General features: G+C 36.8%; 1 protein-coding gene across 3 annotated transcripts; it reads left to right on the forward strand.

The window, feature by feature from the left end:
- Nucleotides 1-1709: 1709 nt before the first annotated feature.
- Nucleotides 1710-6546, forward strand: LOC105052765 (uncharacterized). 3 transcript variants are annotated; one of them, XM_029266912.2, is made up of 2 exons: nucleotides 1710-4588; nucleotides 6150-6546. In XM_029266912.2, exons 1-2 carry the CDS (start codon nucleotides 2024-2026, stop codon nucleotides 6165-6167), a joined length of 2583 nt encoding a protein of 860 aa, XP_029122745.1. In that variant the 5' UTR covers nucleotides 1710-2023; the 3' UTR covers nucleotides 6168-6546. The 3 variants fall into 3 exon arrangements, 2 of the variants coding, with proteins under 2 accessions (XP_029122745.1, XP_010932006.1); XR_003801953.2 differs by having other exon boundaries at nucleotides 2073-2207; XM_010933704.4 differs by lacking the exon at nucleotides 6150-6546 and having other exon boundaries at nucleotides 1711-5089.
- The last annotated feature ends 17229 nt before the right edge of the window (nucleotides 6547-23775 follow it).

Genomic DNA, 23775 nt, shown 5'->3' on the forward strand with positions numbered 1-23775 from the left:
TTGTACGTATAAACATAAGTTCTTTGATGTATTTGGACAATCTTATTTGCTTTTAATTAAAACTAAAACAAGACATGCCGATTTTACTTTTTAGCATTCATAGCTCTTTATGATCTAATTTTAGAAAAAGTTAGGAGAAACATGGCATATGGATCAAATTGGTCATCATGTTTTGCTTATACAACAAAAGAGCTAAATACTTCTTAGCATTCGCATTTTATTATAATACAACTAAAATTATACCATATAAATTTAAGTCCAATATTCATTATGATAAGTAGTTTTTCAAAACTATAATAGCTCACTTTAACATAAATATAATTATAAAAATAAGTAGTGCTATTATTCCAACTAAAAATCTATTGATCGTAGCACTACTCTTATCTAATTTATTAATTTTATAATATATTTTTTTTGACTCCATCTATAAATCACTAATTTTTATTCTTACATCTCGAAGCGAATCATCAATCAATATCAATGACTGAGTTTTTGATTGATCATTTACAGGCAAATATCAATCCACAAAGTGATGTTCTTGATAATTATAATATAATTTATTTTATTTTTTTGAAATCTTGAAATTTTTATGGATGCTATGCGACCGTAATGGCACCTTTTATTGGAATAATCAAGCTAAGATGAGCTACTTTGAGAATTTGAACTTAGTTGAGATATTAGGACATCCAGTATAAAAAAAATAAATAATATTAGTTAGGAAGACAATCAGGGAGACAATGTTAGTTAGAAAGAGAACTAGATAGATGAAGTACTATTAATTTTAAATCAAGATAACATGTTCTATTACATTTAGTTTAATTTAAACACTAAACATATGAATATGATATATTCAGTTTGACCTAAGAAACTTCGTTGAATTATACTATATATGTTAACATTAATTTCAAACAATACAAATATGATAAATCCATAACAAATTCAAAATAGATCTCTAATACAATATACATTGTATGTCAAAAAAAGATTAGAATTCTAGTGAAGGGAGCAATCCCAAGGTTTCAGTATAGGACACTATTTGAGATTCAGTAGACCCATTGGGATCAGACCGAGAGGATGGGTCAAAAATGGGGAGGGTGAAGCAGGTTTCTAGTGGAAGGGAAAACTTAGAAGATAGCTCGAAAGAATGTCTTTAGCGCACGAAAGTTTTAGAATAGAGGTATACTAGAGTAGATGGCCGTTGTTGTCCAACAGCATCAGAGCAAGAGAAGAATGGAGCGCCCAATAGCACCAGAGCAAAAAAAGAATGGAGTTAGGAAAGGCCGGAAAGGAGAAAGGTTTTCACAAAAGGGAAGGATTTTTATTCTTCATTTTGCTAATTTTTTATTAAAGGCCATTTCAGTTATTTCATAAAAATTTTATTATATGGTATTTGGGTCTTATTTTGGATTGGTCTGGGTTAAACTGTAGGCTTAAAATAAATATAAAAGGTGTAGGTATAGGTTTTTAAAACTATTGGGTTTAAGTATAATTTCGTAGATCTTAGAGGAGTTTTTATAATTTATCCAAAGATTGTTGGTTTGTATGCTTGTGGGCCCCATAAATTTTTGATAGCTATATCATGTAAATTAGGTATTCTAAGATTAACAAACTCCAGTTATTGTAAGCTGAGCATGATTAGTTGATGATTTTGTTGGCTCCCGTAAGTGTCCCAACTGCTTGTGTTGTATATACGGTCCACCAGTTCTTCGTTTTGTTAACAGTTCAGACCAGGCCGGGCCGGCCCGCCCCGTTGAAATCTCTGGTTATCTGGTGTTGGACCGATTGAGGTTTCTAGGGCTTTTCCTCTCTCATATCCGATGAGGTGATTTCCAATTATTCTTGATCGTGATCGTCTGTTTTTGATTCAGAGGTCGGAAAGCCGGAGCGAAATCGAGGAAAAAGGCTTCGATTTGATGTCTGATTAGTGGTTTCTAGGGTTCGGATCGGAACAGCGTTGTCTACTTCCCATTTCCGGAGTTCCTTTGGCTGTTCTTGATCCGTTTCGGGGATACCATCTGCTGCAATGGCGATGAAGAGACCCCCGCGATTCCTCCCCTGTTCTCACGGAATTCGCAGCACTGCCTATTTTGAAGCCCTCGGTTTTAATCCGGAAGAAGCATCTGCGGTAGATCGTACGGGCTCAGCTCCTTCCCCTACTCTCCGGCGGCACCTCACATGGGAGAGGAATCACGGAATTGATAGAAAAGGTACTAGCTTTCACTCAAAAGTATGTTTCCATACCCTCTCTAAGCCTATTTGTCGAAATTTTTCATCGAATGGGCCCTTCGATCCCGTCGGAGAGGGGAGTGGGTCTGCCCATAGGGGTGTCAGCTACATTGAGGGAACAAATAGGGAAGGTTTGAGATCAAGTATCGATGAAATTTGCCGCGTTCTTGATAGCAGACCTTGGGGACCCGAATTGGAGGCTGCTCTCTCTGCAGTTCACCAGAAACCTAGTTCGGAATTCGTCTATGGTGTGTTAAAAAGGCAGAAAGATTTGATTTTGTCGTTGAATTATTTCCGGTGGGTGGAAAAGATGACTGGGGAACCGCACAGTCCTGAAGCATATAATTCAATTCTTATGATGATGGCTGCTAGCAGAAAATATGATTCTTTGGAGAAGATCTTGGAGGAAATGAGCCTCCTTGGACTTGGGTTGTCGAGCAATGTTTGCATTGAGCTGGTCACGAGTTTCATCAAGTCCAGAAGGCTGAAGGAAGCTGCTGATGTGATACAAATGATGAGGAAGTTTAAGTTTCGCCCGGCATTTTCTGCCTACACTACGCTGATTGGTGCTCTGGCGGATGCTCATGAGCCTGTTTTGGCTTTGGCCATGTTTCATCAGATGCAGGAGATGGGATACGAAGTAAATGTTCAATTGTTTACGACTATGGTGCGTGTGTTTGCGAGAGAAGGAAAGATCGATGCAGCTCTTTCCTTGTTGGATGAGATGAAAAGCAATTCATTGAGTGCAGATATTGTGTTGTATAATGTCTGTATTGACTGTTTTGGAAAGGTGGGTAAAGTGGATATGGCCTGGAAGTTCTTCCATGAGTTGAAAGCACAAGGTTTGGATCCAGATGACGTGTCATATACTAGCATGATTTCAGTTCTATGCAAAGCAGATAGACTGAGTGAAGCTGTGGAACTCTTTGAGCAGATGGAACACAACAGAAAAGTTCCTTGTGCTTATGCTTATAATACAATGATATTGGGGTATGGCTCTGCGGGAAAGTTTGATGATGCTTACAAGCTACTGGAGAGGCTAAGAGAGAAGGGATGCATTCCCAGTGTTGTTGCATATAATTCAATCCTTACTTGCCTAGGAAGGAAAGGGAGAGTTGATGAGGCATTGAATGTCTTCGAGGAGATGAAGAAGGATGCAGAGCCCAATGTATCAACCTATAACATTATCATAGACATGCTTTGCATGTCAGGAAATCTTGAAGCTGCTTACAAGATTCGGGATGCCATGGAAGAAGCAGGCTTATTTCCCAACTTGCTGACTGTGAACATAATGGTTGACAGGTTGTGTAAGGCACAGAAGCTTGATGAGGCCTGCAAAATATTTGAAGGCATAAGGCAAAAAGGCTGCACTCCAAATGCAGTAACATATTGTTCACTTATTAATGGATTAGGAAGGAATGGCAAGGTTGAAGAAGCTTACAAAATGTTTGAGAGGATGTTGGATGCAGGTCATAACCCTGATGCTGTTGCTTATACATCTCTGATTAGGAACTTCTTCAAGCATGGCAGAAGAGAAGATGGTCATAAAGTATTCAAAGAGATGAACCGTCGAGGGTGTCGCCCTGATCTAACGCTTCTCAACATATACATGGATTGCGTCTTTAAGGCGGGTGAAGTCGAAAAGGGTCGTGCTATATTTGAGGACATCAGTAAGCACGGGTTCTCTCCTGATGTAAGGAGCTATTCCATATTGATTCATGGTCTCACAAAAGCTGGCCATGCACGAGAGACCTACAAACTGTTTTATGCCATGAAGGAGCAAGGTTGTGTACTTGACACCCTTGCTTACAACACTGTAATTGATGGGTTTTGCAAGTCCGGCAAGGTGGACAAAGCTTACCAGCTTCTCGAGGAGATGAAGATTAAGGGTCATGCTCCCACTGTGGTTACTTATGGAGCTGTAATTGATGGCCTTGCAAAGATTGACAGGCTTGATGAGGCTTATATGCTTTTTGAAGAGGCAAAGTCAAAAGGGGTACAGTTAAATGTTGTCGTGTATAGTAGTCTTATAGATGGGTTTGGAAAAGTAGGGAGGATAGATGAGGCTTACCTAATTATGGAAGAGATGATGCAGAAGGGTTTGACTCCTAATGTGTACACATGGAATTGCCTGATTGATGCTTTAGCGAAGGCAGAGGAGATCAATGAAGCTCTGGTCTGTTTTCAATCAATGAAAGACATGAAATGTGCTCCCAACACCTATACTTACAGCATTCTTATCAATGGACTTTGTCGAGTGCGGAAGTATAATAAAGCTTTCGTTTTCTGGCAAGAAATGCAGAAACTGGGTCTTACCCCAAGTGTGGTCACATATACAACCATGATCTCAGGGCTTGCAAAGGTTGGAAACATAATGGAGGCTAATAAACTTTTTGAAAAGTTTAAGGCTAACGGCGGTATCCCCGACTCAGTTAGTTTTAATGCCCTTATAGAAGGCATGAGTAATGCCAATAGAGCAATGGATGCATATAGGATTTTTGAAGAAACACGGTTGAGGGGTTGCAAAATTAATGCCAAGACCTGTATTGTTCTTCTAGATGCATTGCATAAGGCTGAATGTCTTGAACAGGCTGCGATTGTTGGTGCTGTCTTGAGGGAGATGGCAAAGTCCCAACATGCTGCTAGATCTTTGTAGACTGTAGACTGTGGAGCTACAAAACTTGTGGTTCTTTTGTTTTTGACGATAACAGGCTGGGAGACATGCTGCATCTTGCCTTCTTTAACCTGTCATGACATTATAAATTATGGTTGTATACATGCAGTTGCTCCATACAGAAACTTCTTTTTCCTGTCTTTTGGGAGGGAAAATTATATTCCCAACATGTAGACCACAATTTGGAAATATGTTATGTGCAATATGCATATGCCATCAGTCAATTTTGAAGTTAACATGTCAAGCTTTTGCTGCTAACCTGCAAGGAATTCTTCTTGTTTAAATAACAAAAGCATGAATATTTACCTGATGTTGGAAATGTGGTGTCTGTTTTGCACCATCTGACTCTGAGCTTCTTTCAAGAAGGTGTTTATCTATTTATTTAGCTTATGTGATAGAACTTAGTTGAATCAGAGCAGGTGGCATCAAATTTGGACCCCATCATTATATAGTTTCCTGGCTATTAGATATGTCCATAAAAGAACAAGAAGAGTAGAAATATAGATAGAAATAACAGCCAATATGCATATGCCGTTCAATCTTGTTCACGATTGTTGGCTACAGTTACAGTACTAATGTCAGGGTCACTTTCTCCATACATCCATTTTGCTGCAAGTTAGAAAGGATTGCAAAACCTTAATGAGAGGTCCTGTTTGATCTTGTTTGCGTATAAAACGGGAGATAGGAAATATGTGAACTTATCTGTAGGTTCTATGCATAGGGATAAGATTACAAAGACGGAAAATCTTACTCTTGCGTGTGAAAGTCATAGTGGGATAGGATTAGAAATTAATGAAAACCTCTAGGTTCTTTTTAGACTCCTGTTCTATTTCTGTCTGGATAGTTTTTTTGGATCTTCTTACCTCAAGGTTTCCGAATAACATTTACAGCTCGTGAGTTTACGCAATTTAAACTTGTTCATTTCTTTGATAGAAGAAGTATTGTCATATTGCCCATCAATTGTTCAATAAATAAAACTGTAGATGTAGCTGGTGAGCACTACATGTATTCACACTTATAATGGGGACATAGATAATCTATATGCTGATCAGAATAACACTTAGTAAAACAATTTTTCATCATGGTTTTTATTAATGGTCTGCTAAATGCTCCTGCAAGGTCTTCATGATAGGATATTTTTTTTTGTAATTGAAATATCTACTCCAATTATATCATGTGCTGCTTTAGCTTTCTTCTCTTTGATCCGGTTAAGGCAGCTTCTTTGACTAAATTGGTTCCTCGCATGCAGGTTCAAGAATTCATGTGAATCTGGATTATGGGGTTTCTGGTAGGGTTTTGAGCACTTGAAATGATTGGGAAGAAGGAAACATTTCTGAAGTTCTAACTTGGTGATATTGTAGCTTCTATCATCCATTATTACAAGTTAACAATCCTCCGCCCAGTTCGTGCTTTATGAAGTGCTTTTGACAAAGCTGAAGAAAAAACATGCCTCAAACAGGAAAGATTCTGATGGATTAATTGTTCTTGAGGTAGACCTCTAGTTGACTCTTCAACGCATTGTTGTTTGTAAAATCATGTTATCTATGTTGGTCCATAAAGATCCATGTGGGAGGGGATCTGGAGGATCTCTTTCTTTTGCCTTGTTATCAACATTTAGTTTACATAACAGATTGTGGTTTCTCCTCTGTTTCTTGCTGTTTGAAGTTGCAAGAAGATGGTTCTGGCAGTTGCTAAGATAAATAGTTTTAGTAACAATACGCAAAGGTGATGATAGAGAGTTTCAATATAACTTTTCCATGATTATTCTTGGTTTGCAATTTGTCCTCCAAATTTATGAGGAGATTTTCTTGCTACATTACCTCAACTTTGTTGACCTTAACTATATGACATGGGGCTGTTCGGATGTCAGGATGGCAGCCAAAATAGTTCATTGCAAATAATATATTCTGTTTAATTACTTTCCTTTGTTGGGGATTCAAGTTTTTTTCGAAAAAGTTTTATCCCAAAAGACAATAAATCACCTCAAAGGCAGGGATTGAAATGTCAGGTGCCAAGATGCCCTGGCGTTAACTGACCTGGGACCAGACTGCCCATGTTGGGTTGAATCACAGGGGATTGGACCCATATTGCCCTCAAACCAGACCTGAGCTACCTAATACTGCTCAGAATGAGGTTTTAAGGAGGATTTTAGTTCATTCATCGCCATTTCAAGGTGAGCACAAGCTGAGGGAGAAGCCAAGAGCCCCCTGTGCCCAGTTTTAGTGGGATTCAAGCAATGATCATCAAATTTTAGTAGGTTTCTAGCTGGGTAAATCACTCCGCCCTGCCACCCACCCCCAAACAAAAAAAAAAATCTTTAAAATTCAAGGATAAGTATGTCTTAATTTTTTATTTAAAAAAATTGGAGTTTAAGTTGTTGGTGGATTTAATAGCCCCTGAACACCAGAATCATGTCATAAATCATGAACCTGAAATCAAAATAAAGGAAACTTGAGGTTTTAGGTTGCATCCCAAAATCTACATCAAGAATCATGTTTTGTCTTCAATCCAAGATATGTTGTAAACATGCTATACAAAAGCTTCAACATGCATGAAAGACCTGACAATGGGACTTAAATTGATATTCTTACCATATTTTTTATAAAATATAGCATCAAGACTGTAAGGCATAAGAAAAGGAGAACAACGAATTTGAAGGCCAAAATAGGTTGTAGAAAAGGTGCAGCAGTTGTGTGAAAGCATATCAGTCAATACAATTTGTTGTTTGGTCTATGGTGCAGCTTGTGTCATACCCACCCTCTTTATCCAATTGGAAGTACCCTTGTACAAGAGCAAGCAGAACCTTTGAGTATTTCAGTGTAACTCTTTCATGTGCTAAAAACTTGGACTGACAAATAGGCAATTCTTCATTTCTCTATTTTACCATGTCATTTCTCCTGATCTAAAAACACAAGTTAGATCTGATACATACAACAATAGTAGTGCTAAGCCTCTAATAATGCATGGCATTTTGAAAGCTAGTTCAATCAGATTGAAGTCATGCTTTTGTTTTCCAATCTAATGTTTGATGGTTGCATATTCAAAGAGAGATGCTTCTTTGAGATTTTGAATTCCAATTTGATCTTCCACGATATGCTTCATAGTCTGTACATTTATTGATCTGATTGAGTAAGCTCCTTACACAATATGTGTTGCATTGCAACAAACATGAAATTGCCATTGTTGGCACCTGATTGGTCACACAAAAGCTATGCCTAAGGGGAATCACAATGAATTTCTGTAGTGGTTGAATTCCAGGAAGCTTATTGCAGAGCAAATGAATTATTGTATTTCAAGTTTGGAATATTCAGCAATTTTGGTTATTTTGCCAAAATTTCTTCAAATCTATGAGATTGTTCTCTCTTTTTCTCAATTCTTTCCCTTGCTGTTGGCTTTGTTTTCAGGAGTAGCCTATGTGGTTATATGACTTGTGGATCATAATGTCAATAGAGGAGGTTATTAAGTGTAGGTAAATTATTGTGTTTTAATTTGGGAAAATTCAAGATTTTAGGTCCCTAGTGAGGCTTCTTCTAAACTGTGAAACTGTTTTCTTACACCACCCCCCTCCTCTCTCTCTCCTCTTCCTCCCCTTGCTGTTGGCATTCTTCTTGAAAGTAGCCTGTGCAGTCATGACTGATGGGACTCATTATATCAATGGAGGAAAATGAGACTTGTGAAACCTGAAAATATATAAAATATGGGAAGTTTAAACTTGATTATTTTCTATTTTATATGGGTATGATAATCATAAATTCATAACCAAGAAGCTTTTTTACCATCGAAGGTGGTTAGTTTAAGTAATTTGACTTTTGTTTCTATCAAGAACTTCTGAAAATCTTGTTTCGCGGCTTTCAGTTCCTCAAAAGCTTTCACCTAAGCTTTCTTCTCTTTTCTTTCCCAGCCATCCAATATTCAGCTCTTCTGTTTGCTGGGCCTCCTTCCGATTTATACAATTCAAGGAGGAGGTATCATCTTATGTTTTCTAGCCCATTTGTTCTGTTGCTTTTGTTTTGAGAGCATTTCCAGCAAGTCCATCTCAAAACCATTCTTGAAATAGGTATGATGACTTACCTAGTCAGATGTGCCACTAAACTAATATCCTAGTTTTCTAGGCAGCATAGCACATAATACTGATTACAGTGGTACTGCTTCTGAGCATAAATAATTCAAGAGTTGTTTTAGTTCTGCATGATTCTTCAACCTCTCTCTCATGCAATGCGCATGCCTCCTCTTTTTTTTTAAGATGTCATTCATGTACCCAGTGTTGCAGTCATTTTAATGGTTTTTTCTCTCATTTTTATTCTGTACTCTCTTATCTTGAATTTAAGGTTTTGTTTTTCCTCGAGAAAGTAAGTATTCGCATTGCTATTTGAGATGATGAAATGAAATGAGTTATTTTCTGGCAGTAAACTTTCAGAGTGCTCGAACATGTGCGGAGTGCAAGTGTAAATCTATTTTTAAACAAAATCCCTTCTGGAATGATGCAGAGTTAGCCAAATCAGACATCTATGTATTCCTACAGGCTTCTCCTTTCAAGCTTTAGCTAATATTGGTGGTCTTGGTGAAATTTCCCATCCTTGTGAATTTTGCTGAGCACCTTCTTGATCTTGCCTTTAGAAATCTTCAGTGGTGGTGCATTTCTCTGACCAGTGACAATAACAGCTAGGTTGGTTGCTTGCTGTCCGGATATGTTCTATTGAATTTCAGAGTCAACATGCATGCTTTCCGTGCCTCCTATTTTGGATTTGTGAATGCTGGTTTTTTCCCCCCTTTACTGCTTGATTGAATATTTAATATCTGCATGCCTTTGTCCTTTTTTAACAATGTAATGTTTGAAAAGTACACTGCTAGGAGTTTAAGACTTGCTAAGGGAACAGCTGATGGGTATGTTATAACTGCCTATTGAAACCGAAAATGCTGCTTTGTCTTCAATGTTTGTTTGTTTGTTTTAGTTTTTAGTTTTTTTTTTAATTTTTTAATTTTTTGTTTTTAGTTTTTTTTTTTTTTTGGACCTTCACTATTTTCTGTCATGGTTGTTTTGTTTTATTACAATTTATTTGACATATTCCTGTCAAATTAGTCAGAAAACACAACAAAACTGAATGAGGTTTAATCTACATGAGGTCTATGAGAGTTATTCTAAATGATCTCTGTGCAAGTTAGCTTCAAAATTTTGTTTGACCTATGTATCTCATTTTAGTGATGTCAGTGGGGAAGCAACTTTAGAAGTGGAAAGGAAAAAAAGAACATATTGAACATGGGAACCAAGATTTCACATCGATGCTACTTTTTTACCAACTTACGCACCAACACTTGAGTTACTTACAAAAAGTGCTACCATCAAACACTTGATGGATTTTTCCTTTATTTCCATGATTGGAAGCTTCGTATCATTCTGTTTGCAATATTGTATGGTATAAACATAGGGTCTGTGGCCCTCTCTCTTATTTCACTCGTAGCTGCAATTGAATTGAAACTTCAAAGAGCTATGTCCTGATGGATTCTAGTGGTGCAGCGGAAGGGTTAGGTGTTTAAAAGTTTCATTCAAAATATCCAATGCACCGAAAACTTTAATACCCAGAAATCTTTGACTGTAATAATCAAACTACAATAAATATAAATTAGGATAAGAAGAATACCTATAGCGCTAATCTCAATTTTCACAAGACGTTCAAGTGTCCGCCTTCCAATGGTGATCTACATGAAAACTGAACCAAGGACAGCACTCCTTCTTCACCTTGCTTCAAGAGTTCTAGCCACTAGAACTCGACTAGTCTCATACCGGTCAGGTTTCTCTAAGAAACTGACTCCACCCTCTCAGAACCTCCTCTGGACTTCTGATCCTCCTTATTTAGGACTCTCACAATCCTTGTTAGGATCAGATAAGGCTTTGTCTTAAATCTCAAGCCTTGTCCTAAAACAAAGATAGGTTGTAAGAAAGAAAAGAGAGCAACGAAGACAAAATTGAAAACTCTTTCTGAATTGCTTCGGACATCCAGTGTTCCGATCAATTTATAGCCACTAGAGGGACGTCAAAAGAGAGGGATGCATCTCATCCAAGAGGCCTATCTGATCTGATTATCAGAGACAAGAGTTTCTTTAAACAGAAGGACTCTTATCAATGATACGTCGATCAGCACCCTGCTCTGCATGCGCGATCAGAGAAGGGATGTTTTCGCATCCCTTCTCAAATTAAAAAAAGTCTCAAAAATCTACGTGGATAGAGAATTCAATTCTGATTCTAGAACATATAATGAGTGGATAAAAATTCTCACAAATGGATGTGTTCTCACGTCCTTTCACGTGAAGTCTGATCACCGCGCATGCAGGCATGAGAAGGAACTTATAGTGTCCGTTTGGCATCCAGATAAGTCTGAAAAAATTTCAAAAAAATTATCAAAAATAGCTTGTCAAATGTGGAACGTTATCACCAAAAATCATTCCATTTTGAAAGCATTTGATGAGGAGAAGGACTCTCCAAATCTCAAAGAGACGTGACGCTTCTGCGTGCGCACGCGAGACTTCCTTCCTTTTTCTATTTTTTTTTCATCCTAAAACTTTCAGAAAAAATATATCTTATGCTTTAAGATATGCACCAGAAGATAGAGGGTGATATGGACTGCCACACGCATCTTAATCCCATGCCAGAAGGATACTTTTCTTCTGTCCACGCTAACACTTGTACGCAGAACTTATTTTGTGCCAAGAGTTCTTCACAACTTGAACTCTACATAATTGGAGTTAAAATGGGATGTGGCACCCCAATTTGGGCTGCTTCCAAGTGGCATGACCTGACCCAAATACCTACTAAATTGGGCTAGCTAATTAGCAAGGGATGAGACCAAATTGACCTCCAAAAAAGTAAGGGTTCCACACGTGCTAGCATGCTTATCGGAGCTCTGATTGAATCCAAAATTTCAATCAACCTTTTTCAAAAGAATCCTTGGCCAATTTTTATATGTGTGTGCCCCATTGGGTTCCACATCTAGCTGGCAGTAGGTCTGGGTGCAAGTTGATCAAATTTGATTAGATTTCAATCTAATCGATTTAGGTCCAATCGAGCTAACCCGAGTTTAACAATTATAATCCTTTCTAATTGGTGATCGAATTAAACTCTTTAATTCGATCAAAAATTGACAAGTTAATATTGACGTCTAGCAACGTATCATGACTACCCAAAAAATATAGAATTTTGATAAAAATATCAAATATACCCTTTAGTGGTAAGTTACCATACAATTCAATCATTCGATCTTTCCTGCACCTTGAATATGTTCATGAGTATGAAATCATGTCAAACTCAAACATATATTCATATTGATTCTCAATTAACCAATGATGACTCCAATGAAGAAGTATTAGAAACTCTTTCTAATTTCATTTCTGCTTTTAACCAAAAGACTTTTTTCAAATCATCTAGGATTGAGAATACACAAGATGTGATCTCCTCTTACTAGGAGTGATCGATTCCATTTTGACCTACTCACAACCTCCATATACACTCTACCATATCCAGAACACCCCGTACATGTCTTAATGCCATGCCTGGGTATGAACCAAAATATGGCTTCATGTGCATAAGATTCTTTGGTGGTCTCAGGTCTAAGGATCACTTGCACAACTTCCACTTAGAGAACCATCTTTGACATGCAAGTAAGATTTTCATAAGATGTTCTCTTTCATCGAGTCAATTCAGTGGACTCATGTTCTAAATGAGCATCCATATCCTTATATTAGTGTCCCACACAAGTGGCTAGTGAGATCTGCCATCCTCTCTATCGAGCATACATAGGATGTACCAGTCTATCCAGAACATTGATCTCTGACTTAATGCTCCTACGATCAGGAATGTTTAAGATTAGGGTTTTAGGATTTTAGATCTCACTAGCATAATCCATTCATGTCTCCTAAAATCGTTGTCCTAATCTTTGAGGTTCATCATAATCTTAGACATAATAAGATGCAGCTAATATGATGAATCAATACCTCAAATAATAAATGTCATTTCATGAGTTAAAAAATTATAAAGAAAAGTTTCATCGCAACACACTTGCAATTGGCTTATAGGGCACTCTTCTTTCAATCTTCCACTTGCATTAAAGTCAATCGCCTTTATATCTCATACAATCAAGATGGCGATTATATAGCTGCTTTAGTATGGCTTTATGAATGGGTCTGTTATATTGTTCTTTCTGTCTACTCATTCAAAGACAACATCTTGTCTCTAACAAGATGGAAGCATCTGAGGATGTGCTTGGATCTATAATGAGACCTAGATTCTTTTGCTTGAATAATGGCCTCAGTGTTATCACAATAGAGTGACACTGGTCCTTCATTCTTAGGAATGACTCCTAAATCTATGATGAATTTCTTCATCCAGATAGTTTTCTTAATGGCTTCACTAGCAATGATGTACGCTACCTCAGTAATTGAGTCAGATACTATCTGCTGCTTGGAGCTTTTCCAACTCACTGCCCCATCATTTAGGGTAAACACATACCCTGATATCGACTTGCTATCATCCACTTTCTAATAATCGTTCTTTAGATCAGCTTAAAATCTGATAGCTATGCCTAAAGCATAAGCTACATCAGGCTTGGTACAAAGCATGGCATACATAATTGATCCCATAGCCAAAGCATAAGGGATTTCATTCATCCTCTTTCTCTCCTCTAATGTCTTAGGACACATTTTCTTGGAGAGACGTATACCATGACTTGCAGGTAAGTAACCTCTCTTACTTGCTTTCATATTAAACCTCTTTAATATGAGATCTATTTACCGTGACTGGGATAAGCTTAACATCCCTTTAGATCTATTTCTATAGATTTTTATACCCAGTATATAGGATGCTTCACCCAAATCTTTTATGAAAAACTTATTCGATAGTCAAGTCTTGACCGATTGCATTATTGAGATATTATTCTCAATGAGCAGTATGTCATCGACATACAAAATCAAGAAGAGAACAGCACTCCCACTTATCTTCTTATACACATATGGTTCATCCTTATTTTTGATAAAGCCAAACTCTTTGACTGTCATATCAAATCGGATGTTCCAGCTCCTCGAAGCATATTTTAATCCATAGATTGATCTCTTTAGCTACATACTTGATTTGTCCTCCCACTTGAGATAAATTTCTCTAGCTGAGTTATATAGACTTCTTCCTCTAGATTACTATTGAGGAATGCATCTTGACATCCATCTGTCAGATCTCATAATCGTAGTATGCTGCTATAGCAAGTAAAATCCGGATGGACTTGAGCATAGCCACTGATGAGAAGGCTTCATCATAGTCAATTCTTTAGCTTTGACTGAAATCCTGCACCACCAACCTAGCTTTGTAGGTTTTTACTTGGCCATCTGCTCCGATTTTCTTCTTGAAGATCCACTTGCACCCTATTGGGATCACACCCTTAGGTGCATTAACCAAGATCCGCACTTGGTTGATATACATCGAGTCCATCTCAGATTTCATGACTTTCAGCCATCTGTCTGAGTCTCTACTCATGACAGCTTCCGAATAGGTCAGTGGATCATCATCATGAATGATGTTGATCATATTGTCATCAAATCTCAGAGATGCATGATGCACTCTATTTGACCTTCGGAGAGGAGGTGTGTATTGTGAATGTACCTCATCTTTAGGTACTTCTGATTGAGGATCTTCTTGTGGTCTAACCACTGATATTTCTGGATCGATTTGTAGATCATGAACTTTAGTAAGTTCAATATTTCTTCCACTGCCTCCTTCTTGGATGAGTTTATTTTTCAAAAAAATGGTATGCCTACTAACAAACACCTTTTGTTCAGTAGGTGGTAGAAGTAGTATCCATTAGTTTTCTTAGGATACCCTACAAACCTACACTTATCTAATCTAGCACTAAGCTTATGTCCAAAAATATTTCTAACATAAGCAGGACAGTCCCAAGTCTTAAGATATTTACGATTAGGCTTCCTTCCCTTCCATATCTCATATGGTGTGCTTGCAACAGACTTTGAAGGCACCCTGTTTAATATGTATGTGGCAGTCTCTAGGACATTATCTCTAGAAAAATATTGGAAGATCAGTGAAGCACATTATGGATTGCACCATATCCATCAAAGTACGATTCTTCCTTTCTGCTACACTATTTAACTGAGGTGTATAAGGAAGGATCCATTCAGAGAGAATACCTTTACTTTTAAGATGATCAAGAAATTTACTGGATAAGTATTCTCCTCCTCGATCAGATCGAAGAATCTCGATACCTTTTTCAGTTTATTTTTCGATCATACATTGATACTCTTTGAACTTATCAAAGACTTTGAATTTATGTTTCATAAGATACACATATCCGAACCTTGATAAATCCTTCGTTTAGGTGATAAAATAGGAGTATCTTTTTCTGGCCTGAGTTGTCATTGATCCTCATACATCTGTATGTACTAGGGCTAACAACTCATTTGTCCTCTCTCTATATTCAGAAAATAGAGTCTTGATCATCTTACCCATGAGACAAGATTTATAAGTTCTCAATGATTCATAATCATATGGGTCAAAGAATTCTTCTTTGTATAACTTGTTAATCCTTGACTCACTAATATGACCAAGACGATAATGCCAGAGATATGTGACATTCACATCTTCTCTCTTTTTTTTCATATTTTTTTTAATATGAAAAATATTTTTATTAAGTGCATGAATTAAAAGATTGTTATCAATATAACTACTGTCATAATATTCATTAGAAAAGAAAATGGAGAATCCATTTTCCATTAGCCTTATTTCATAACCTTGTTTTTACAACAAAGGTGTAGAAATAATGTTTCTAATGACCTTTGATATGTAATAACAGTCTTTTAATTCTAAAATTTTGCCTGAAGGCAAATCAAGCATGCAGATTTTCACAGCCTCTGTGCTAATGGACTCTCCATTTGCGCCATAAAGCTCAAGGTTACCTCTTTTCAGACCTTTGATATTCTGTAGTCGCTGTAATGAATTACAAATATACGATCCACAGGTGATATCTAATACCAGATATCAGAGTCTGAACCACTCAATAAAAAATAGGTCTGTATCGTATACACACCTTTTGGTGCTACACATGCATCCTGCTTCAATCTTGCAAGATTATTCTTGCAATTATACTCTCAATGACCAAATTTATCATAAAATGAATAGATGATATCCTTAAGGATATCTTTTGCCTTCTCATTATTACTGACCATCCCAAGATCAGGAATATCCAGAATATTGGAGTTCTTCTCCGATACGAACCTTATTTGCAAGTTCCTCAACCAATCCACAGAGCTGGATTGGTCAACATATTTTTATTTATGGTGTTATGCAATGAAAATAAAGAAACCATAATGCAGACTTAAATCTGCATAAATAAAGAACAATAGTATAAGCAGATCACTCATGTTTAACATGCATAACTAGATGAGGACTTTTAAACTAGTTATGTCTCCTACTATTTTATCGGATACCATAGCCCTCTCCTATAGTAAACGAGAAATCCTAAACTGGTTTCTTAATGGGGTTGAGACCCTAATCCCTTAATGAAGCCTTGTGGATATCACAACAAACCTCAATGAGTTCAAAGATAGAAAAACCTATCCAATTGCTTCTCATGCAACTCTCAACATAACCTGCCTCTAAAAATACTCATAGTCTTGTGGATATCATAACAAACTATAGTATTTTTAGTTAAGTCAGACCCTTCATTTCTATACAATCATATCTGAAAAATACTGCCCTTGTGGATATCACAACAAAGTAATATATCCAAATATACCATAAAGCATATAATATATACCAAGACAAATCCACATCAATTTTCATAGCAAGCCTTGTGGATATCACAACAAACCTATTATGATTTTTCATAAGATATTAACTAAGCATGAAGGAAGGCATATGTAGTGTTCTAAATACTGAGCTACCTTCATTCAAGATTCAAACTAATCCAATTGGCCAAGAAAGTGTTAAGATTGGTGGGGGTCTCCCCGTTGCTTTTCTTAGACACCAATAAAATTGGCCAGACCAGCAACGGAATCAATTAAATAACCACCGCACTTGAAACTTCTTTAGACACCAATTGATTAATTGATTCAAGAAATAGGTCAGCTACTGATTCATAACACTACGACTTAATATAATTTTTATGAGAGCTTTAATGATCTCAAGCACATCCTACTTCAATCACAATGATGCACTATTATAGTTATATCTTAATAATTATAACAACTAATCATGGCATCTATTCATATCTCTAAGATATGAAATCATAATCATTCAATATGATTATAACTAAGCATCTCAAGCATATCACATATGCATGAAGTTCTAATAACATGCATGAATACAAAATATTCTTTTCATGATTCTTCTTCTTAGAACATCACAATGGCACCCCTACGCGCCATAAGAGTACCCTATTGAATAGAAAAAGAGGATCTCTGAATCCTACTTGCTCTTATGATCGGACGGCCTGGTGATGAACCCAATTAGAGTACTAAGCTACTAAAAAAGATGTTATACATGCACATGTATTTTATATTTAAAAATATATCTCTAAGACATGTGAGGGTTTGGATGTTCAATCGGGTTCAACCTTTGACCCGATTTGAACCAAACCAAAAAGTCATGTTTTATCACAATCAAGACAACATTCTAACCTTTAATTATATAGATCAAAGTAGGCTCTGATACCACTGATGGGTTTCAGTGGTGCAGCGAAAGGGTTAGGTGTTTAAAATTTTTATTCAAAACATCCGATGCACCGGAAATCCCAATGCTCAAAAATCCTTGACTATAATAATCAAAGTACAATAAATATAAATTAGGATAAGAAGAATACCTGTAGTGCTAATCTCAATTTTCATAAGGTCTCCAAGTATCCGCCCTCCAATGGTGATCCATATGAAAACTGAACCAAGGACAGTGCTCTTTTTTTACCTTGCTTCAAGAGTTCTAGCCACTAGAACTCGACTAGCCTCATACCGATCAGGTTTCTCCAAGAAACTGACTCCACCCTCTCAGAACCTCCTCTGAACTTCTGATCCTCCTTCTTTAAGACCCTCACAACCCTTGTTAATTAGGATCAGATAAGATTTTGTCTTAAATCTCAAAGCTTTGTCCTAAAACTAAGATAGGTTGTAAGAAAGAAAAGAAAGCAACGGAGACAAAATTGGAAACTCTTTCTGAATTGCCTCGGACACCCAGTGCAGCGATCAATTTATAGCCACTAGAGGGACGGCAAAAGAGAGGGATGTGCCTCATCCAAGAGGCGTATCTAATCTAATTATCAGAGATAAGAGTTCCTTCAAATAGAAGGACTCTTATCAATAATATGTCGATCAACACCCTGCTCTATGCGTGCAACCAGAGAAAGGATGTTTTCGCATCCCTTCTCAAATCAGAAAAATCCTTAAAAATTTATGTGAATAGAGAATTCAATCTTAATTCTAGAACATATAATGAGTGGATAAAAATTCCCACAAATGGATGTGTTCTCATGTCCTTTCATACGAAGTCTGATCACCACACATGCAGGCATGAGGAGGAACTTATGACGTCTGTTTGGCATCCAAATAAGTCTAAAAAAATTCCAAAAAAATTATCAAAAATATCTTGTCAAATGTGGAACATTATCACCAAAAGTTGTTTCATTTTGAAAGCATTTGATGAGGAGAATGACTCTCCAAATCTCAGAGAGACGTGATGCTTCTGCGCATGCGCGAGACTTCCTTCATTTTTCTAATTTTTTTCTGCCCCAAAAATTTCAGAAAAAATATATCTCATGCTTTGAGATATGCATCAGAGGATGGAGGGTGATATGGGCTACCACACGCATCTTAATCCTATGCCAAAAGGACTCTTTTCTTCTACCCACGCCAACACTTGTACGCAGAACTTGTTTTGCACCAAGAGTCCTTCACAACTTGGACTCCTCATAATTGGCGTTAAAATAGGATGTGGTACCCCAATTTGGACTGCTTTCAGGTGGCATAATCTGACCCAAATACCCACTAAATTGCGCTAGCTAATTAGCAAGAGATGAGACCAAATTGACCTTCAAAGGAGCAAGGGTTCCACACGTGCTAGCATGCTTACCGGAGCCCTGATTGAATCCAAAATTTCAATCAACTATTTTCAAAAGGATCCTTGGTCAATTTTTATATGTGTGTGACTCATTGGATTCTACATTTAGCTGGCAATAGGTCCAGGTGCAAGTTGATCAAATTTGATTAGATTTCAATCTAATCGATTTAGGTCCAATCGAGCTAATCCGAGTTCAACAATCATAATCCTTTCTAATTGATGATCGAATTAAACTCTTTAATTCGATCAAAAACCTATAAGTCAAGATTGACGTCTAGTAACGTATCATGACTATCCAGAAGATGTAAAATTTTGATGAAAATATCAAATATATCCTTCAATAGCAAGTTACATACAATTCAATTCTTCGATCATCCCTACACCTTGAATATATTCATGAGTATGGAATCATATCAAACTCAAACACATATTCATATCGATTCTCAATTAAGCAATGATGACTCCAATAAAGAAGTATTAGAAACTCTTTCTAATTTTCTTTCTGCTTTTGGCCAAAAGACTTTTCCCAAGTCATCTAGGATTAAGAATACACAGGATGCGATCTCCTCTTACTAGGAGTGATTGATTCCATATTGACCTACTCACAACCTCCATATACACTCCATCATATCCAGAACACCTCGTACATGTCTTAATGCCATGTCTAGATATGAACCCAAATATAGGTTCATGTGCACAAGATTTTATGGTGGTCTCAGGTCTAAGGATCACTTGCACAACTCCTACTTAGAGAACCATTTTTGACATGCAAGTAAGGCTTCCATAAGATGTTCTCTTTCATTGAGTCAATTCAGTAAACTCATTTTCTAAATGAGCACCCACATCTTTGTATTAGTGTCCCACACAAGTGGTTAGTGAGATCTGCCACCCTCTCCATCGAGCATACATAGGATGTGTCAATCTATCCAGAACATTGATCTCCGACTCAATGCTCCTATGATCAAGAATGTTTAAAATTAGGGCTTTAGAATTTTAGGTCTCACTAGCATGATCCATTCATGTCTCCTAAAATTATTGTCCTAATCTTTGGGGTTCATCATAATCTTAGACATAATAAGATGCAGCTAATATGATGAATCAATACCTTAAATAATAAATATCATTTTATGAATTAAAAAATTATAAAAAAAATTTATCGCAATATACTTACGATTGGCTTATAGGGTACTCTTCTTTCATGTCTATATGAATACAAACAATAAAATCTAATATACTTTTTTAAATTTTTTTGACAAGAAGTAACATAATTGGAACAATAAGGCAAGATACAGAGGGGTCATAGTGGTTGCAATCCTCCACATGTGCTGTGGTACCGTTTTTTGCTTAGGAGGCTTGGCTATGTTTCGAAGGGAGAGAGGAGAAGGCAGGGTAGCTATCATGTAATCCTAATCACATGAGATCATTTTATTCTACCATACACAAATGACAAAATGCTTTTTAGTTTTTCAAATACCGACTTAATTCAAAATGTCTTTTTTTGTTTTTAATCTCAAACATTGTAACAGATTGTGACTTGTTGGTCATGTATATTGAAAGCTGCAATATAAAATTGGTGATGCTCCCATAGATTTTAAAAGGTTTCTGCAAGCTTTTCATATGCCAAGGCCACCAATCCTTGGAATCTACGAGGAATTTGTCAAGCATTTAGAATGTTCAACACACAATAAATCTGATCTACGAAGCATTTCACATTCGCAGCCTCTCAGGTTGTTTTCAATCACCATGGCTGCACTAAACAATCCAAGGTGTGTTTGTGTTTGTTGGAAACCTAGTATTTTCTTGGCAAGTATTAGATACTCATGCAACAACTATGACAAGTAGCATTAGGTATGTTATAATTCACAGATGTCATACATGGTCACAAATGAACTATGAAATCCTTGAGCTTTTCAAGTCTATTCATCATTTTTTTTTTTTTTAAAGCATCCTTTTTCTATACAGGTGGAATATTGAATAATGTCGGAACCATCAGGAGGACTGCACGACCTAGGGATGGAACTGATGGAAGACTACTACTTTTTTTTTTTTTCCTAACATAATTCTCACTTAATTACTTACCATTCAAAATTAAAAAGGACAAAGAAAAAAAAAAACTACACTACCTAGTTATGTTCCGGGTAATCTTGGATCCTTCAACAGATGAAGACTCGAACCCATGACTTGCACTTGTCGGACTAGTCCTTACCATTACAACAAAAGAAGGCTATTACCATCCAAAATAATTGGTCAACATAACATAATAATAAAATTAGAATTTCTTTGCATGATTTATCAACTCAAAATGTTGAAAACAAAATGTGTATTCTAACTTGGAATAATGAAGTGGTACGCTTCCAAGTGGATCCGCTTGGGTCATGTTTCTGGCTTGATATGGATAGATCCACATAGAGCTCGTGTCTAAGATTTAAACCCAAATGCAACCGGCTTACTGGAGAGCTTGACTTGGATTGACCTGAATAGACCTCATTTCTAAGATTCAAACCCATGAGCAAAACACCCACCGGATAGATTTGGTTTACGTCGAACTCCATTTAAAGCATTGAGGCAGTCATTTTTTACTTAGTTTTTTGGGTATTGTTGTGGTATAGAGAGGGCTTCTTTAGTCCCATATCGGTTATGAGTCGAGAAAGAGTATAGCTTATACGGATTGGAACATTTTCTTCAATATGAGATGTCTTTTAAAAGACAAAATCGTAAGGCTCTAAATTACCAAGACCCACTGAAATCTAAAGATGGTAATGAATCAAAACAACAATACCTCGTGTATACGGACGCGGAGTCAACCCAACCATCCGAGCCGAGCCATTCGACCCCTTAACTCTTGACCGCAACATTGGCGCCGTTTGTAGGAACACCTCCTACTCACACATACTCTCTCTTGACTGAAGAGCCAAAGCAGACAATACCTCACGCATGCGGATGCGAAGTCAACCATAATAGATATATTTCATTTTGACATGAGTCAGACTTCAATTTTGCAAGATCTACAATTGATTTGGAGTCTAGGCTCAATTTAGAGTCAATATCTGATCATTGGTCCAAATTTACCATATTGGCTGGATTCAAATAGGATTAGATGGACATCCCGACCTTAGCTCACTTAGTAGAGCAGTGGACTCTAATTGACATCAAATAGGATTAGATGGAAGTGTATTACTGTTATCTCTAGAATTTTTTTTTTTTTTAACTTTCTAAAAGAAAAACTAGATTTTCTTGCAATCAACTAGAGCCTAAAAGTTAGAGTTCTTCAATGATCAGACCATTTAATCAAACATTAAATGACATAATATCCTCATCTCTCCATGGAACTTGAATTTCTGTCTTCCAAATTATTGATAACATAGTTTAAAAAAGATAGACTTGACCTCCTGACCTTTGACCATGGTCCTCCCTCACACCACCTTGTGGCCCTCCGTTTGCAACCCAAGCCATATCCTTCCCCTTAGATCCTTTCCTTGTTTTAACGTTTTAATGATTGGTTTGAGATCGTCAGCAGTGATGCCACCACTACCAAAGACAAAAACTATGGTCAGATTAAGCTCAGACAAGAAGACAAACTCTTGCTCGATCTCTCCGTCCACTTTTCCTTTTTGTCACGTCCTAGTAGAACCATAGCTTTTGATTACGTACTACCAAACCAATCAGTACGACGTGAGGTTTTGCAAACTATGATTGAAACCCATCTCTTTTCCTTTAGTCTCCTAGTAGACCACGTCAACCAACTAGAATATAGTGGAAGGAGTACTGGATCCTTTGAGAGGCACTAGGAACCTTTCACTCGTTAAGGTTAAACAAAGGGGACATGCAGTGCTAAAATAATGGATTGATTGAAAGTGGTTTTGTCCCCAGGCATTGGCAGCTTGCATGGGATGGAATGCAAAGTTGGAGGATAGCCAATGATAGTGCCCTCTCCACTTCCGTAGTGTGAGTATCTTTACTATCACGTTTGGAGCCAAAAAGATATGACAAGGATATGAATAGATAATGTTTGTGACATAAGAGACTCTCAGCTTGAGACAATTGTGTCCACCTGGATAGATATCTACTTCCGGATATTTGTTACTTGATTAATTACACCTTTTAAATTCATGGGTTTTTGTGCATTCAACAAATTAAGGATGGCAACGTCAATCATGGATTAGCAATGTTACTCAATTATTGCAGACATCGTCGCTCTAACAAAACCTATTCAAGGCTTAGCTTGTCTCATTCATTAGGGGGAGGCTCGCCAACCTATATATGCAGTGATCTACTTATTCTTCTCAGGGCAGATGCATATGGTGTGGAATATTTGAGCTTATGCAGTGTTTTTATTATATTAGCTATCATAACTTCTGACACGTAGGGATTGTTTATGAGATTATTTTGCACTTCATGTCATTGTCAACTTTTGGAATGACAAAGGAATGTCTGCTTCTGATTTTTTGTATCATTTTGGGAAAGGAGCCAAGGAACCAGACAACCATAATCATTGGGAGTTTTAACAATGATTTAGAGATTGTTTTGGTGTTGAATCAAAGGAATGTCAACTTCATGTAAATTTGGAGAATATATATATATATATATATATATATATATATATATATATATATATATATATATATATATATATATATATATATATATATATATATTCCAGAATTATATATCCAGCCAATCATGAGCATACACTTGGTTCAAATTATTAGAATGAGTCTCTGGTCAGAGCCCTGAAGCAATTTTTGGTGTTGTAATGGTTCAAAAATTTATATGGTAAATTTTT

The sequence above is a fragment of the Elaeis guineensis genome, chromosome 10 (genome assembly GCF_000442705.2).
Source record: "Elaeis guineensis isolate ETL-2024a chromosome 10, EG11, whole genome shotgun sequence".
NCBI lineage: Eukaryota > Viridiplantae > Streptophyta > Magnoliopsida > Arecales > Arecaceae > Elaeis > Elaeis guineensis.

What these genes read in the sequence shown, in the direction of transcription:
- LOC105052765 (XM_010933704.4), top strand. Translation starts at nt 2,024, where the DNA reads ATGGCGATGAAGAGACCCCCGCGATTCCTCCCCTGTTCTCACGGAATT.